The following is a 17,828-nucleotide window of genomic DNA, read 5'->3' as shown; positions in this document are numbered from 1 at the left end:
GTCACAAACTCCGGAGAGGAGCTTCATTGGAAGGAAAAGGTTTATTTCAGCTCACAGTTTGAGGTTACAGGACCAGGTAGCCCCACAGTGTGGAATCTGGTGAAGGCTGGCTAGTGTGGGTGTGAAGAAAAGGCCATATCAGGAGGTAAGAAGCAGAGAGCAATAGCCAGAGTTAAAGCACTCATTAAATATTAGCTATAATTAAATGCTCAATAAAATTATCTGGTTAATGCCATTATGGAAAATGACATCTGGTTCTAACATACCTTTATTATTTTACAAGAATAATAAAACTATAAAAATTCCAACACTACAGAGATACATAAAGTTTAAACATGCCAACAGTAGAGAAAACTACTAATAATATTTAGTATTATATCTAAAATTTTTAGTGCTACCATAACACATTATTTTTATGTATTTTTTCAAAGATTGATTTCCATTCTACACAACGTCATCCTTTTTATTTAGCAGATTATCTTGAAACTTTTTCCAGGACAGAAGACACAATCAATTTTATATTCTTTTTAATAAGGCTACTTGCTTTATAGCATTCATATGCTGCATAGAATCTAAGGGGGTAACAGGAAAAGTAGGTAGAGCTTCAGGTCCACCAGTGCATGTGTAATCTTTGAGTAAACTGGAAGAATGTGCTACCCATAGGTAGTTTCAGTCCCTCTGGTGTATGTCTTCACCATCAAACTCTGAGCAGAATTTCAGACACCACCTTTGCCACCTGCTGGATCCTTGCAGCAGAGACTAATGCACATACCACTTGCAAAGCCTTATGAAGATACCAAAGAGGTATTTGAAGTCTTCTGTGACACTGAGATGGAGCAGGAGCTGTCAGCCACAGACTTTAGTTTCTTTATAGCATGGGTCATGGTTGAAGCTTTGGATGGTTGAGAATGGATGTGGAGTGGATGAAGGCTTCAAGGAAAATATTATATCAAAGAATAGGTATTAAATGATGATAACTACAAATCGTCCTCTGAAAATGGGACAGGAAGACAGAGAGAGGAGGAAGGGAGGGACAGAGGGAAAGAAGGGAGGGCAGAGGGAGAGAGAGCAATAGAGTTGGAGGGGAGAGAGAGTAAGCAAGCATGCACTGGTATATAAATGATAAAATTAGCCCTATTAAAGCATATAATGATGGCAAGCTGGTTCATCAGTTTTTCAGACTCTGCATATGCATGTATATGTATGTGAGTATATCAAAGGCTCCCTTACAATATGAAACACTGCTCTTTGACTTCTCTTTTCTAAATTTGGGAACTGAATTAATACAGAAAAATGGATGAATTCCTTGCTATCCTGAACTGTCACTGTTACTACCAGAAACTTGGGAACCAATAAGATTCCCATAACATTCTCAGTCTCCAATCTGGCTTTGTAAATGGAGAAAAAAGATTCAAATTAGATGGGACAGTTAAAAATTCATTTTAGTTTTAACTTAAAATATGAAGCAGCAAGTGAAATTTCCCCAAGCCCCTTGCTCATTTAACAGTTTTGCTCTAGTGGCTAGTTATTCTGAGCTATGTTATGTATTTTTATTGGTTTTATAAGAACAACAGTTCAAGTGTTTTCCTTTTTATTTCTGTAAAAGTTTGGACTTTTCTCATAAATATCTTCTTTGATTACTTTCTTTAATATTCAAGCTTCACCTATTTCCTCTTTGTAAAACTGCCACAGGATAAGTTTTTTCTAAATCTACCTTGTCAGATATCTAATGGTAACTAAATGTATCTTATTACTATCAATACAATTGTACCAATTGTTGTTATTATAATCAAGAAATCAAACTGCAAATGTCTTCTCATTTCTAGTACTTCCCTTTGAAATATTATTATAAAGTGAAAGCTGCTTTCCCCCATTTCAATTTTTAAAAGTGTTTACTAAAGATTATTATTAGACAATCAAAATAATTTTTAGGGACTTTTACTCCCTAAATAGATATCAAGTCATATGGATATTATTTATGATCAATAATAAAATGGTATTATATTTAAGTTAATAATGAACAAGATTACCTTTCCTGTTACTTACATAAATTATTTAAAACCAAACTATATGGTGAAATGTCAATGATTTGGAATTTTTTTTATCTATATACAAACAATTATAAAGGTACTGTACTGGAGTGCATGGTTGGAGCAGTTTGGCCACCATTTGGAACTCCCCAGTGCCCCAAAGCTCCTATGAGAGTGACTGGTTCAAGTCCAAGCTCTCCAGACTCCAGTTTCTTGTTAATGTGCCTCTGGAAGTGTCCTTGGCTCCCTGCCACCCACATAGGAAACTTGGATTGAGTTCCAGGTTCTTGACTTCAGCCTAACCCAATATTAGCTGTTGCAGCCATTTGGGGAATGAACCAGCAGATAAAATTTCTCTCTTTCTCTCTGCTTTTCAAATATAATGGTAAAAGAAAAAGTATCACACTGTCTATAAGAGACTACAGCGTTGCTAAAACTATGATCAAGAAAATAGTAAAAAATCTCCACTTTTGTTTTCAAAAGCTGTTATCTCATTTAAGTATAACTGAACTAGCTATTCTGTTGCTATTTCTGGAGCAAATTTTCACAGCCTATCTGTAACTCATGGGACATTTTTATTTCGGCATAAATAATTTCACTAAGTGATCTCACTACATCTTTGTTTATGGCAGAAATTCTATCACATATTAAATAATACTTTTATGCTAGTAATCACAAAAACTTTTGTTTATCCTTAACAGTAAAATTTTTTGATACATACACTCAAAATGTTTATATCTTAAAATACAAGAAAACCAAAATTAAAACAATAACAATCCAAAATGAATACATACTTGACATTTTCTTCCTGATTATCCCAGGAATGAGTATAACTCACTTTGTAGATAATTTATCTTCTCTGTCTCTCAAAAGTATTTAGCCCTTTTTTTGTCATTATTAATTTCTCAGAGGTATTTTTTTCCCTCTATGAAGACTGACAGTGATCAATATCAAGGGTTTTTTGGTTTGGTTTTGTTTTGTTTTACTATCCAATTTTCTAAGCTGGATTTGGCTACCAAAATCTTTGTTTTTCTTTTTAAACAAACTGTTGTGTCACCATTTATGCTTCTAATGCTGTAGCTTTTAATTCACATGAAACTTGTTCTTCTTGAAGCTGAAAGCCCATTATTTCTAAAGCTTAAATTGCTAAGAAGCCTGGAACAAACAAAATATAAACTTGTTTAACTGACACAGCTTATTTTAAAGAACAAAACATTTTATATTGAAGAAGATTTTTTTTGGTGATGCTTGAGAATGGGTATTTGTGTGGAAAATGTGTATGTCAATATTTTGTATTTTTTAAAAGTTATTACTGGTATTAGTCTATATCCTATTTATTTAAAAGGATATGTATTTACAGAGTTATTTTATCCTCTGCTAGTAGTACCAATATTACATTGTTAGAATAAAATTCTTGAAAATATTAGCTTTGGAAATATGACAGGAAGAAGCTCTTTTAGTAGACACTTATAATTTAGTATAAATAACAAATTTGTGTGTGTGTGTTTGTGGTATAATTCTCTAAGTCCATATGTGTCCAAAAACAATATCAAAAGAAGACATTTTGAAGAGAAAGTAAGTTGTATAATCTTAGATTATTTGAAATATCTTTTTAGAGTAGTGAATGGTAGCAAAAAGAAGTGGATTTGATGACGCCATGAAACATGGGCCCAATGCATCTAGAAAACAAGACTTGGGGAGAAATATATACAGCTATATCTTCAAGGAGTAAATTTCATTTTCAGCATTTTCTCAGTTTAACAGACACTTGACATGTTTTCCAGTCGTCAAGCTGTGTTTTGCTTCTTCAAAGGACTGGCCTTCTGATCGTACGCTTTCTAAATCTCCATCTCTCTAGCTCACATGCCATGAACTCTTGCTAATTTTCCTTGGTCTCCCAGTGACACATCTGAATAACCAGAAAGCAGAAAACAAGACTCGTAACTAGTTTCCACAGGCCTCGTCCGGTGGCATATACAGAATGTAATGCTTTTGGTGACAGTTTTAATAGAAGTGATGTGAAACACAGGGGACAGAATGTTAGCGATAGTGCACCTCAAAAGAGGAGAAAGTGTGGTATGTTACCTCCTGATTAGCAGCAGCTAGTTCTTCTTCCAGGGCAGAGACTCTTTCTAAAGAAACCCTCAGTCGCTCCCTTACCTAGAAGAAAAATCAAAATATGTACAGTCATGTACATCCCACAGAGAGTAAACTGTGCTGAACCTGTCATTAACATCATCAGAGACAGTCAATTTGGCAAAATACTAAAATATTGATCGCCATAAGTGTTCGGAATATGAAGCCTGGCAGGTAAACTATAAATATATTATCACCTCATTGTATCAAGGAGTTTTCTTCAAGCAAATGCTTTCGGTGGTTCACTGATAGAACTTCTGATGAGGCTGAAGATTTACCCATCTTGTTCTGAATGCTGATTCATAGTAAGCAGAGACAAAGTTCAAAATTATATTATGATATAATCTGAAAAATTGTCACTTATGAAGCATAAAAATAGGCAAAAATATCCACTTTCCTCCCTACTTATTTAAAATTAAATGTACATTTTATTTGGCATTTTTATCTATTTAAAAATTATTTGCCTAAAAGCAAAATACTCTTTAAAAATTCCATTGTTCTTATGTTATGTATTAATTAGAGGTTACATTGCTTTTAAGGGATTGGACAGGCATCTATTAATTTGGAATTCCCAAGTAGCTCCCTGATACCAAAAGGTAAATCATTATATTTTTTAGAACTAAGAGTGCCCTACATGTTGGTTTGAAAGTAATGATGATTTATGAGTGTTTCATACTTAAGTGAAACACAAAGAAGTGTTTCTTTGACTCTTGATTTCTCAGAACTTCTAAACTTTTTTTAGTTATTTATGCATGGATTTTCAAATTACTCTGCATCAAAGTAAACTTATTTTTAATTCCATTTCCATGAACTTTTTGAAGTACCCTTGTATATTTAGATTTATACATATGTGCCGTACGACATGTACATTTATCAAAGGTAAGTATGATATTTTACAGAAAGATTTCACTGAATTAAAATGAATGATTATAGCAGTTTAGTCTTTTAAAGAATCACTAAACCTTATATCTTTAAATTTAGGTTAAATATATGATGAGCTTTTGATTTATGAATTAACAGATTTAAAATGAAATGTTGACATATTTGTGCCATGAATGTTCATACTTAATATATGATTCTATTCCTATAAACTTTAATTTTGTTACTTCATTGGCAGTTTATTTTTATTAACAGTAGTTTTGTCTTTAACAAGATTGAATTGGAAATACAGGTTAAATACATAAAATATATAAAGACCAAGATACATAAAAATTTTAAAGGTGGAGCTATAGCACTAGTTCCTGTTTAGCACATACACAAACAAAAAGCCAGCAATAGCCTAATAACCTAGCATTTAACTTGGAATTTTTCTATATTTCAACTTTAGTTTAGAACTAAATCATGATAACATGTATACTCAGGTGACTTGATGCACTTAAATTCTGAAATAAATCTTGAATAAGCAAGAAAAAGATTTGAATAGAATTTTCAACATTAATTATGTTATGTTCAAGTTCTCTGAAGAGTAAAATATATATATAAACAGATATTTGCTGTCAAACAAGTCACAGGATCTTTTATAATATGTAGCTGTACCAGATTAACTGGGAAGTACCAGTGCTGTTATGTAATTACCCAATTGTTATATAAAAACACATAGAATTAATGGTGGTTAATGCCAAACAACAGCTACTTAGAAAAAATCTTTAATGATTTGATGTGGTGAATAATTTTTTATGAATGGAATGGAATAGACAGAGACAAAAGAAGAAGCCAGGAAAATGGATAGAATAGCTGCTATATGGAATGCAGTTATCAACAAAGGTGCTCAAAGACATGTGGATTTTTCATAAGGATGACTATAAAGTTTTATTATTATTTTCTAAAAAAAAGCCTATAAAATCTGGGTATTCAACGGTCTATCAACCCAGGTTGATGAGAACAGCGTTATAAAGTGGCCTTAATATAAATTAATGACCTCACTATACACAAAATTGATCAGATCACACATAGACTTCTTTGAAGAGGTTCAACTATTGTATTTTATAACATACTGATGCATTGGAAATTCTGTAAAGGAGCCATTCACGTGACATAAAGAATGGCTGAATCCAGCCCACAATGTAGGTTAAGATATCTTACTGACGTTCTTTTGCTAAAGTGAAAATCTTAGAAACTGTTCCCAGCTGCCTTTTATTTACAAGTTAGGATTGTGTTCTCTCCTTATATTGACCCACAAGGAAATAAAAATTATTAGGTTTACAAAATAGTATGAAAATGGAATAATTATCCCTCAATAAATTTAGAACTATTTCACAAATTGAAATTGTATTACCCCCAAATAATGAATCAATGCTGTCTTTACAAGAAAATTAAAACAATTTCTGAATGTGCTTTTAACTCATGCTATAAATATCAAAAAATTGTTGCTACAAATAGCAATACATTTTGGCATTAATACTTTACTTATACTCACATGAGGATAAATTATTATCTCTTTTAAATTTTAAGGTAAAACAGCTAATGTAACATGTTAGCTTAATCTTACTTATCTTTTTGCTAGACTTAGTAAGAAGAAAGTGTGTGTGGGGGGGGGGTGCTGTAGATCCAGCGGAATAACCTTTCCACAATATAAAGAATTCTAACATTTTATCTTGTCTACTTCGCTCAAACTGCATTATTAGGGAAAAAAAATCTCTCTGATGAGGCTTTTGGCTTTTTGATGTGCTTTGAGCATTTCATCAGCAGAATTCTATATTTATGTTTATTTTTCTTGTAGGGTTTTATGTTCTTGTGAAGCGATCTAGATATTATTGATATACCACAAAAATATAGTGTCAAATTTGACTACACATAAGTATACAGTTGATAGCCTTTTCTCGATACTTATTTTTTCTTATTTTCTAATGATTAAATCACATTCAATTAATTTGTTTTTATGAAATCTTTAGATATAAGATATATTGATTTCTTGAAAGCTAGCTGTAATCTAACTCTGAAGCACATTATTTATATACATCTAGAATTTTTATTTCTAGTTATATCTATTTTCTTCATAGGCATGAAAAATACCTAAAGAAAAAAATTTTCCCAAAAGATTACTTCAAGGCCATAGGGTTTTTATCCCCAAGGATTAAAATAAAACAAGTTCTTAAAAATGACAAGTGTGACACAGGATGAAAAGATACTTTGATGGAAGAAGCACACATTACAAATTGAAATTAAGTTATGGCAGGGTTTCATTTCGGTGATTATCAATCATCTAAGAGAAAACACTTTTGAAGAAATATCCTTAGATCAGAAGTTCAAAGTCAATTTTGACACTGTGATATTTGATGATAGAAATATATGTGGAAGGCATATATATTTAATATGTTTGGTTTGCATTTTTCATGCATGTCCAATGTATCTTATTTTTAAGTCAATGATTTCTAAATAGTTGCAAAACATGTGGATAGTTCTCATTTCCTAAAGCTCACAGAATAGGGAAACACTTTGTAAGGTGATGCCAAAACTACTGTTGACCTTATCTAACTGTGAAAATTCTACCCTAGTTGTCCTCAAGTACATTCAATTTCTTATAATTTGTTTAGTTTTTCATTCTAAATCTTGTATGGCAGTAGTTTCTTGTTTCCAAGTCACAATTACTGGCATCCTCTTCTGACTTTCTTGTATATATTCTAACGTCATAACCCTAACAAATAATTTCTCACTTATAAGTCTGTATCCTCACCCTTCCCCACTCCCACAGAAGATGTGAGCTGTACTTAGTCCATCAACAACTGGATAAATTCTGTTTAAAATGAGCATTAGGCTCATTAGTGATACCAATGCCTTTACTTAGTTGGCAAGTTTATTCAAATGATGAAATTTACTCATCCAAAATCATGCATTCTTTATTGACTTCATTTAAGACATTCAAAACTGTTTTCTATGAAGAGGCATTGGTCTTACGGTTCTGAGTTAATTTAGTTCTTTTTATTCGTCTTTGAAATCTGTTTAAAATGCACTTAGTCATTCTTTAATAACTAGATCAAATGCCTCTCCCTTTTGAAGACATTCTTGGCTTTCTTGTCACTGAAGCAGAATTATTCAGCACTCTGTGACTCCCTGTTGTATTTTACACATCTCTTCTTAGCATTGCCTGCTATTGATATTTGAATCCCCAACACCAATTATGAAATACTCAGTTAAAAGAACGTCTTATTTATCTTTGTGTGTAAAATATCTGCCAAGGAGTCTGATACATGGTAAATATTCTATAAATACAAAGTATTACAAATTCTTAACAGTTCAATTTTATGATAAAAGAGGGAGTAAACATTACATATATAAAATTATTATTTGATGCTACATTAAGTAAGGTATTTATCTAATATCCATTTCTGTTTTATTCAAAATTATTCTTAAAATAGTTGCCTTTAATGGCTAAAATGAAAAATATACAGTTTCTTTTTAATAAACTAAAAGAATTCTAGTTATCCTTATGCACATATTCCACATAATCCCAGCAGTGAGAACATATTAAAGACTGATGATAAAATATACATATATAAATATTAAATAGAATAAAATGTCTGTATTCTCAAAACCTAGATATAACTAGGAAATAATCCCTAGTTTTGATATTAATGCTGAGAAGTTGTCAGATACTTTACAATGAAGTGTTCCAATTCCCACTCTACTAAATCCTAAAGCTTTATTAATTTCTAAAGTTCATTATTTGAAATTCCATACAATTGAAATCATCTCAGAAGCTTTTCTAATCACCAAAGGATATTATCATCACATTGGCTTATATATGCCAGTAGAATTTATTTGAGTAGCAGCTAAGAGAAGCTTACAGCTACTTTTAAAAAAGACCTAAAATATGTTCTTCTACTAATACTTTTTGCTATTACACACACGGATTCCTAAAATGTACATTTGAAAGTAAGATATTGGATACATAAAAAAATCATATACTTCCAACATAAATGTCTGAAAGTTAAAGTATACCAAATGTGAACTTCAAAAGAGGTAGCATTTCTGTTAGTGGTCTCTTATTTCGACATCTATAGTCATGCACTTCTCAGAATGAATGAGGAGAGAAGAAGGAGAGCAATACAGAGAAAAGGAGACTGAATGAAAGACATTAACCAATACTAAATTTTACATGGCCATCTGGAAAAGGGCCATATTTATCATAATAAAAGTCTAATTCTAATAAGCCACAGATGCAGTGAGATAAAAAAGAAACATGGCAATAAATATTACCAATATAAGCCATTTTCATTTTAACTATAAAGCATTTTCATTTTAAAACTGATTATTGATATACCTCCAATGTGATCCTGCAAACTGACTGACCTCAGGAGTCCAATGAATCAGTGGGTGAAGAGAAGAGGCTTAGTACTGATAACAAAAGTATAACGAGGCTTGCATTCTTTTTTCTGTACTGTACCTTTTCATCCAAGGCCTTGTGGTGCTCAAACAAAGATTTCAGCGCCTTAAGAACCTCAACTTCACTGGATACCCCAGAGGGAGACTGGGCTTGCCGTTTAACCACCGTCATTCTTAGTGACCTTTCATGTCGTGACACAAGGCACTCCAAATGCTCCAGTAGCAGCTATGGGGGTTAACAGAAAATGTGATTATTTCATGGAGTTTGGTTACCAATACTTAAAGATGAATTCTGCAAAAAATACTACAGACTTGTACAGTATCATGATATCCTAAGGTTAAACTACACATGGCAGCAAAAGAGGACAAAGCAGTCTGAACCAGGGTTTATAAAATCCACAGAAGAGAAATTGCATTTCAATCATCTAAAATGATACTGAATTTAAAAATGCAAAGCAAATTTTATGCATTCCATTAGCAAATTTAATAATTTTGGTATGGATTTGATAGAACACTTGACAAAAATGTATGATCTAATATGATAAGTATTAAAGAGCATTTCATTATACATGATGATTTTTAAAGAGAATATAAATACATTAAAAGTCACAATTTATTTCATTTACATGGGCTGTTTAAAAATTTTTGGATTGAAAGAAATGTGCATATCGTTATGTTGCTTTAACTTAGATTGATAATCACAAGATTTTATTCATAATGTTTAGATGCATTATAAAAATATGAAACCAAGTGGAATAGAGCAAATGAGATGCTCAGTAGTCATTTTGGGGAAAACATATTTGGGAAGTAATTTTTAAACTATCCATGTTGGACTCTGCAGGCCCCTTAGTGCTCTCTGGGTCTCTGACAGAGAAGGAAAAGTCCAGTGAAGTTTCCAGGCTATGCTAGTCAGCACACTTTGACTTTTGCCAAAGAATTCCTGCTTAGAAATGTGTTGTGAACTGGGGTTTCACATTTACTTTCATTTTAAAGGTAGCTCTGCTATGAAAAATGAAAGCAAAACATGCATTATGTGGTTATTAATAATTACTGCAATATTATCAGGGAAAAACTGACACAGTTGGGAGGTATTATAGGATATATCTTCAGAAGAATAGTGAATATCATATAAGCAGTGTTTATGGAAAACAAAGGGGTAAAGCAGTGGTTACCCCAACAAAGAGAGAAAGCTCATTCAAGATACTGGAGGTGAAAGAAATAAAGAAAACAATATTGTTTTTCCAGATTTTTTCTAAGGTTAAATTTTAATGTAAAACTTTGCTTTTCCCAATGTCACTTATCAGTAACAAGTGAAAATTTAGTGTTACTTATTATGTCATATTTTCATATTTCTAGGGCTGACTCTTAATTGATTTGAAAGGTATATATAGAGAGTTTATCTTTCATTCACTGGTTCTATTCCAATAATACAGGGCTGGGCCAGGCCAAAGCCTGGAGCCAGGAACTCTAATCAGGTCTCCCACATGGGTGGTAGGAAGGCAAGTTCTTGATTGTCATCTGCTGCCTTCCCAGGCACATTAGCAGAGAGCAGGGTCAGAAGCAGCATAGCCAGGACTCAACTCGCTGCTCCAATATGAGATGCCAGTGTGGCAAGCAATGGCTTAACCCACAGTGCCACAATGCTGGCCCATAAACTTATCTTTTAATTCCATTTTCCATGAACTTTCTAAGTGCCTTTATATTTAAGGGTCTACTAATTGTTTTTATTTTTTTAAAGATTTATTTTTTATTTATTTGAAAGATGGAATTACAGAGAGACGCAGAGTCAGAGAGAGAGAGAAGTTTCCCAAAAGACTGAAATGGTCAGAGCTGAGCTGATCTGAAGCCAAGATCCAGAAGCTTCTTCCAGGTCTCCCACATGGGCACAGGGGCCCAAGGACCTGGGCCGTCCTCCACTACTTTCCCAGGCCACAGTAGAGAGCCCGATAGAAAGAGGAAAAACTGAGACTTGAACTGGTGCCCATATGGGATTCTGGCACTGCAGGCTGGGGCTTTAACCCACTGTGCCACAGCGCCAACGCCTCTATTAATTATTTTTAAAGATTTATTTATTTAATTGAGAGGCAGAGTTATACACAGAGAGAGGGAAAGATAGAGAGAGAAGTCTTCCATCTGCTGGTTCATTCCCCATGTGGCCATAATGGCTGGTGTTGGGCTGATCCAAAGCCAGGAGCTAGGAGCTTATTCTGAGTTTCCCATATGGGTGTAGGGGCCTAAGCATCTTCCACTGCCTTCCCAGACCTTAAGCAGAGAGCTGGATGAGGAGAGGAGCAGCCGGGATGCAAACCGGTGCCCATATGGGATACCAGCACCACAGGCAGATGCTTAACCTGCTACGCCACAGTGCCGGCCCCAAGGGTCAATTAATATTTATAACTTTTCAGTTTGAATATGGTAAAATGTTTCGGGGAGGTTTCTGTTATTTCTCAATCTCTCCTTGTATTTATTGTATTCTTCTCCCATGAATTTTACATATACAAAGAGCCTTCAAAATATCTATGAAAATGAGTAACATGAAAAACTCTGAATTAACTTCAAAAAAATTTTGGTACCAGGTCCAGCATTGTGGCACCAAGGACTAAGCTGCCCCTTGTGATGCCAGCATCCCACACTGGAGTGTCAGTTCAAGTCCTAGCTGCTCTGCTTCCAATCTAGATTCCTGCTAATGTCTCTGGGAGAGAAGCAGGAGAGAAGCCCAAGTACATGAGGAGACCAGGATGAGTTCTTGGCATGCACCTGGCTGTTATTGCCATTTGCAGCAGTGAACCAGCAACTGGAGGCACTCTCTGTCTCTTCTCTCTCCCTCTGACTCCCTCTCTCTAACCCTCCCTCTTTCCCTTCCTACTCCCCTCCTTCCATCCCTCTCTCTCTGCTACTCTGCCTTTCAAACAAATAATTTCTTAAAAAAAAAAATCTCTGACACCAACATAAATTAATCTTTTCACTCCATTTCCTACAAAGTTTCTGAATTCCCTTTGTGGATGTGTACACTGCTGTTCCTGGTTTTCACTGCTTACGGGAATTGGCATGAACTTAACCTTCCTATCCTTCCTGCATCATCGGGATGTTGGAACCTGTTAAGGACATCTCCTAATGGGGACTGCCGAAAACTTCTGATCACAGGTTTTACACTTGGCAAGTTTCTCACATCTTGAATTCTACTTTTCCAACATAGGGTACAAACCCCCAACTATGCATAGTCCTTTCTGGCAATCTTTTCCTTTCAAACTGTGTTCTAATCACAACAGCCTACATTATAATGTTCCTCATTCTGCCAAGCCTTTGCATATGCTGAGCCCTTTGCCTGGAGTACTCCTACCTTAGCTCCTTATTTTCCTGACTGTGATTCCTTGTCTCAGCTCAAGTATCACCCTTTCAGAGTCTTCCCTCATGACTCTATACTATACATGACATGTATAGTAGTATTATGTCTCTCTTCTTTCCTGTCTTCATAATCCTCCATTTCAGTTCCTTGCTTCTCCTCCTCATACTGTAGCATGATGCACACGTTGTAAAACTAGTGTTATTAAATTTCAAATTTCATTCAGTTCCCTCATTGGAAAGATGTTCCACAATGGTAAACAATGTGTCCCTTGATCCTACTGATCCTCTCTGTGTTCAGGTGTCAGCTCAGGTCCTGACATCTACGGCATGCACAACATACCTGTTGAGTGGATTTTAAAAATGAATGAATGAGCTAAATTTTCCCATGTGCACTCTGTTCTATATTAAAGGTAAACCTGTGGCTGCAGTTAATGGCATTATTTCCTAAAACCCTAAGGTAAACAATATTGTTATATACATGCATGTTTCAGCTAGATGACATGCTTATAAAGAAACAATCTTTATGATATAGTGAAAACTGATACCCCCAATTTTAAGTCATAGGTGTGCTGGTTTATACAATTCAGTAAATATCTGAGCGTCTAATGCGGCATGGCACGGTAAAGATACAGAAATGTATAGGATATAGTACTGATCCTTTAAGGACAGGAACATAATATATGTTATAATGCAACTATAAAGGACATCTGCTATTAGAGATGACCTAAACCTTACAATTACATTCTTTACTCTTGGTAATTTTCCTCACATTGTGAATTCCACATCTCCAAGAGGGAATACAAATCTATAAGTCTCAGTAATCTGCATCATGTAGTTTCTAGTAATTACACACTTCTGTGAAAAATGAGCCTTATGAGGAGTTAAGTTCGGTGAAGGTTTCCACTTTCTCAACAGGAGTAGTAAAAATCATTATTTTATACTGAAAAAAATGGGGGAAATAATCTCCTAACCATCATTGCAACGAGGATCTGGAATTTGGTCCTGAAAACTCAGACTGCAGACTCTTTTCCTAAGAATTTCTTACCATTCATTAAAAATGATGACTTGTTTAAACTAGCTAGAGTGAATTCTACTGTCTGCACCTAACAATGCTTTGACACTCAAGTCATCAGTTTCCACCTACTGCTACCTTTCTTTATAATAGTTGCCATGGCCTGGCACTTCCCAGTATTCCTTAAATACATCAGCTCTCTGATCATTGCAGTTTTTCTAACACTACTCCGTACTTAGTGGGGATTTTTATTATTTAAGATGGCCTCTACATTTCATGCACTCCAATGGTCTCAATTTCAACCCTATTTCACTAACTCACACCGAGGGTTTGTTGATATACATTACTATTTTCAAAAGGACAGTTGTGTAATTCTGGGATCTATCTTCTAATTCACAGATAATTACAATTTAACTTGTTCATTTAAGTTTCAAGCTCTATAAATGCTTTCAATCTCAGTTCCATTTTAACAGAAATTTGTGCCACTTCTTGTCACACTCAAATCTTAACCATCTCCTTATCCAGCTTAAAAACTTGCAGTTCAGTGTTTTGTGAAAGATATATGCCTAAATGTAATTGTTTTAAGTTCACTTTTTCTTGTTTTTAAATATTTATTTCTTTGAGAGGCAGAATTAGAGAAAGGGAGAAAGAGAGAATCATCTCCCATTTGCTAGTTCACTCCCCAAATGGCTACAAGTACTGGGGTTAGGTTAGGCAGAAGCCAAGAGCTTTGAGCTTCATTTTGGTGTCCCAGGTGGGTGGCAGGGGCCTAAGTACTTGGACCACCTTCTGCTGTTCTCCCAGGTGCATTAGTGGAGAGCTGGCTCAGAGGTGGAATAGCCAGGACTCCAACCAGCACTCAAATAGTATGTCAGCACTACAGGTAGAGCCTTAACCAATGTGCCACAATGCTAGCCCTAACTTTTCTCCTTCATACTTTATCTTTATAAAAATATTTTTACCTTACTCTCTATAAAATTAAAGAAGTACTTTTGATTAACAAATATTGTACATATTTATGAGGCATAGTGTGGCATTTCAATACATGTATATTCTATGTGTTCATATTATTAGGGTAACTGGCAAAAGGCTAGCATTCCTATACAACAATAACAATTTGCCAAAAGGTAAAACAATAAAGCAACCTTTTTTAAATAGCAACTGAAAAAAAATTAAGAATAGATTTAACCACAGAAGTGAAAGAACTCTACATTAGAATTGTGAAACACTGATGAAAAAAACCAAAGCAGCACAAAAATAGAAAGATAATTCTTATTCATAGTCCTGGAGAATTCCTATTGTTATAATGTCCATACTACTCAAAGCAAACTGCAGATTCAATTCAATCCCCATCAAAAGAATTCTAAAAGACAAATGAACCACAATAGACCCAAAATATGAAAAGAGATCTTCAGCAAAAATAATAACCTGGAGGCATCATAACATCTGACCTCAAAGCATACTAAAAACTATGATAATTAAAACAGCATGATACAAAGACAACCATTCCCATTAAGAAATGGGCAAAGAATTTGAACAGATATATCTCAAAGGAAGAAATAGAGATGGCCAGCAAATATTTGAAAAGTGCTCAATAGCACTAGCTACCAGAGAAATGAAAATAAAAATCACAAGATTTCACTTTACCCAATTAGAGTGGCTATTATAAAAACACAAAATGTAAAAATCTCTGGTAAGCATGTGAAGAAAGAGGAACTCTTATTCACTATTAATGGTAATTAAATTAAAACAACTACAAGGGAAAGCAGCATGGATATTCCTTTAAAAGCTGGAAAAAGAATTGCCATATGATACAGCATCCCACTACTTGGTATACATAACCATAAGGAATGAATTCATTGTACTGAACAGATATCTGCTCTATCAAGTTTACTGTAGCACTACTCATAATACTCATTATGGAATCAACTAAGGAATTCTTCAAAAGGTGCAATCTTATTCAACAATAAAAAAGAATGAAAACCTGTCATTTGTAGGAAAGTGAATGGAACTGGAGGATATGATGTTATATGAAATAAGTGAAACACAGAAAGACATGTTCTCCCTCATATGTGGAAATCATAAAAGTGCAATATGAAAATAGATCAGTAATTACCAGAGGCTGTAAGGGTTGGAAATAGAGACAGAGGTTGGATAATGAACATCAACTCTGAGTTGGAAAGTATAAGCTCTTAGCACAGTGGGATGACTATAGATCACAATAATCTGTAACATATTTCCTGAGTAAAGAAAATAAAGTAGCCCCAAGACTCCAATTATGAAGTAATCACAAGGACAGCTCAGTCTATATAATCACTCTTTATCATATTCCCTCAGCTTCCAGAATCTGACCACTTATAGTATATCCACCAATCCCATTTGCATCCAAGGCACATTATCTTACCCTAATTTGCGATTATAACTTCTTTACTGGTCCTCCTAGCTTAATTCTTTCATCTAGCACACTATTCTCAAAACACTATTTAAGTTAATATGCATATTAAGTGAAATCACCTCTGCTCAAATTCTCAGTATCTTCTCATTTGGTTCAAGAAAAATGCAAAGTTGTTACATGTCCTAAAGGGACAGACATTCTCTGAACTCATTTCTTACTCTTTCTTCTTGCTCATTTCAGTATGGTTTCACTGGCTTCCTTGAATTTCTTTTTTATATTTGTTCAGTTTTGACTTTTTTGAAAAAGATTTATTATATTTATTTGAGAGGCAGACTGACAGAGAGGGAGAGACTGAGAAAGAGATCTTTTACCTGCTGGTTCACTCCCCTAATGGTTGCATCAGATGGGATGGCCCAGGTTGAAGCCAAGAGCCCAGGACTCCTTCCGAGTCTTCCACATGGATAGTTGGGGCTTAAGAACTTGGGTCATCTTCTGCTGCTTTCCCAGATTCATTAGAAAGACAGCTGGGTCAGAAGTGGAGCAGCTGGGACTGGAACCAGTGCTCTGAGATCGTCAGCATCACAGGCAGTGGCTTAGCCTGATGTGCCACAAAATAAGGCCCCTTAGTTTCACTTTTCAGCATTGTCACACATCCATGCCCCCACATCAGGGCCATTTTACTTTCTGTTTTCTCTACCTAAAATATTGTCATTTATTTTTAAAAAATTATTAAAAATAATTATACATGTTTATGGGCTGCAGTGTGGTATGTCAATACATGTATACAATGTGAATTGATCAAAATTGGGTAATCAGAATTTCCCTTCTTTAACATCACTTTTTGACTGGGGGCTTGGAGCTTCTCTCTTCCATTTGTTCATACAATGGAAACTAGGGTATTGTGAAGTGTAGTCTCCCCACTATGCAATCTAGCATTAGGAAAGTATTCCTTCAACCCTACTTTGATTTGGTAGCTGTTATCCAAACTCTCTATCCCCCCCACTCCTTCCAGCCTCTAATAATTCCCATTCGGTCTTCAGATTGAGTTTTACACTCCTACATTAGTGGGAGAACATGCAGTGTTTGTATTTCTGAGCTTGGCTTATTTTTTTAAGAGTATTCATTTATTTATTTGATAGGTTGAGTTACAGACAGTGAGAGAGAGAGGAAGAGAGAGAAAGAGAGAGAGAGAGAGAGAGAGGTCTTCCAGTTGCTGGTTACTTCCTAAGTGGCCACAATGGCTGGAGCTGGGCTGATCAGAAGTCAGAAGCCAGAAGCCAGGAGACAGGAGTTTCTTCTGGGTCTCCCATGTGGGTGCAGGGGCCCAAGTGCTTGGGCCATCTTCTACTGCTGTCACAGGCCATAGAAGAGAGCTGGATAGGAAGAGAAACAGCTGGGACTCGAACTGGCCCCCATTTGGGATGTCTGTGCTGAAGGCAGAGGATTAACCTTCTGCACCACAGAGTCCCTGTGTCTGGATTATTTTAACATGATGTTATTCAGTTCCAACCACTCTGCTGCAAATGATCAAGTTTCGTTGCTGAATAGTATTTCATTGTGTATATATTCCACGTTTTCTTTATCTATT

The 17,828-nt window shown here is 34.8% G+C and overlaps 1 protein-coding gene across 1 annotated transcript in view; it reads right to left on the bottom strand.

The window, feature by feature from the left end:
- The window catches only part of PPFIA2 (PTPRF interacting protein alpha 2), a 535,398-nt gene that overhangs the window by 165,154 nt on the left and 352,416 nt on the right, over window positions 1–17,828 (bottom strand). Inside the window, exons 6-7 of the mRNA XM_062202051.1 lie at window positions 9,550–9,714; window positions 4,116–4,190 (exon numbers count right to left, since the gene is read on the bottom strand). Of these exons, the coding sequence (XP_062058035.1) occupies window positions 4,116–4,190; window positions 9,550–9,714 (240 nt within the window). The remainder of the gene's footprint in view (window positions 1–4,115; window positions 4,191–9,549; window positions 9,715–17,828) is intronic.

This window comes from Lepus europaeus, chromosome 10 (genome assembly GCF_033115175.1).
Source record: "Lepus europaeus isolate LE1 chromosome 10, mLepTim1.pri, whole genome shotgun sequence".
In the NCBI taxonomy this organism is placed as follows: Eukaryota; Metazoa; Chordata; class Mammalia; order Lagomorpha; family Leporidae; genus Lepus; species Lepus europaeus.
The sequence above is the reverse complement of the archived record's forward strand: the minus strand, read 5'-3'. Positions and strand labels throughout refer to the sequence as shown.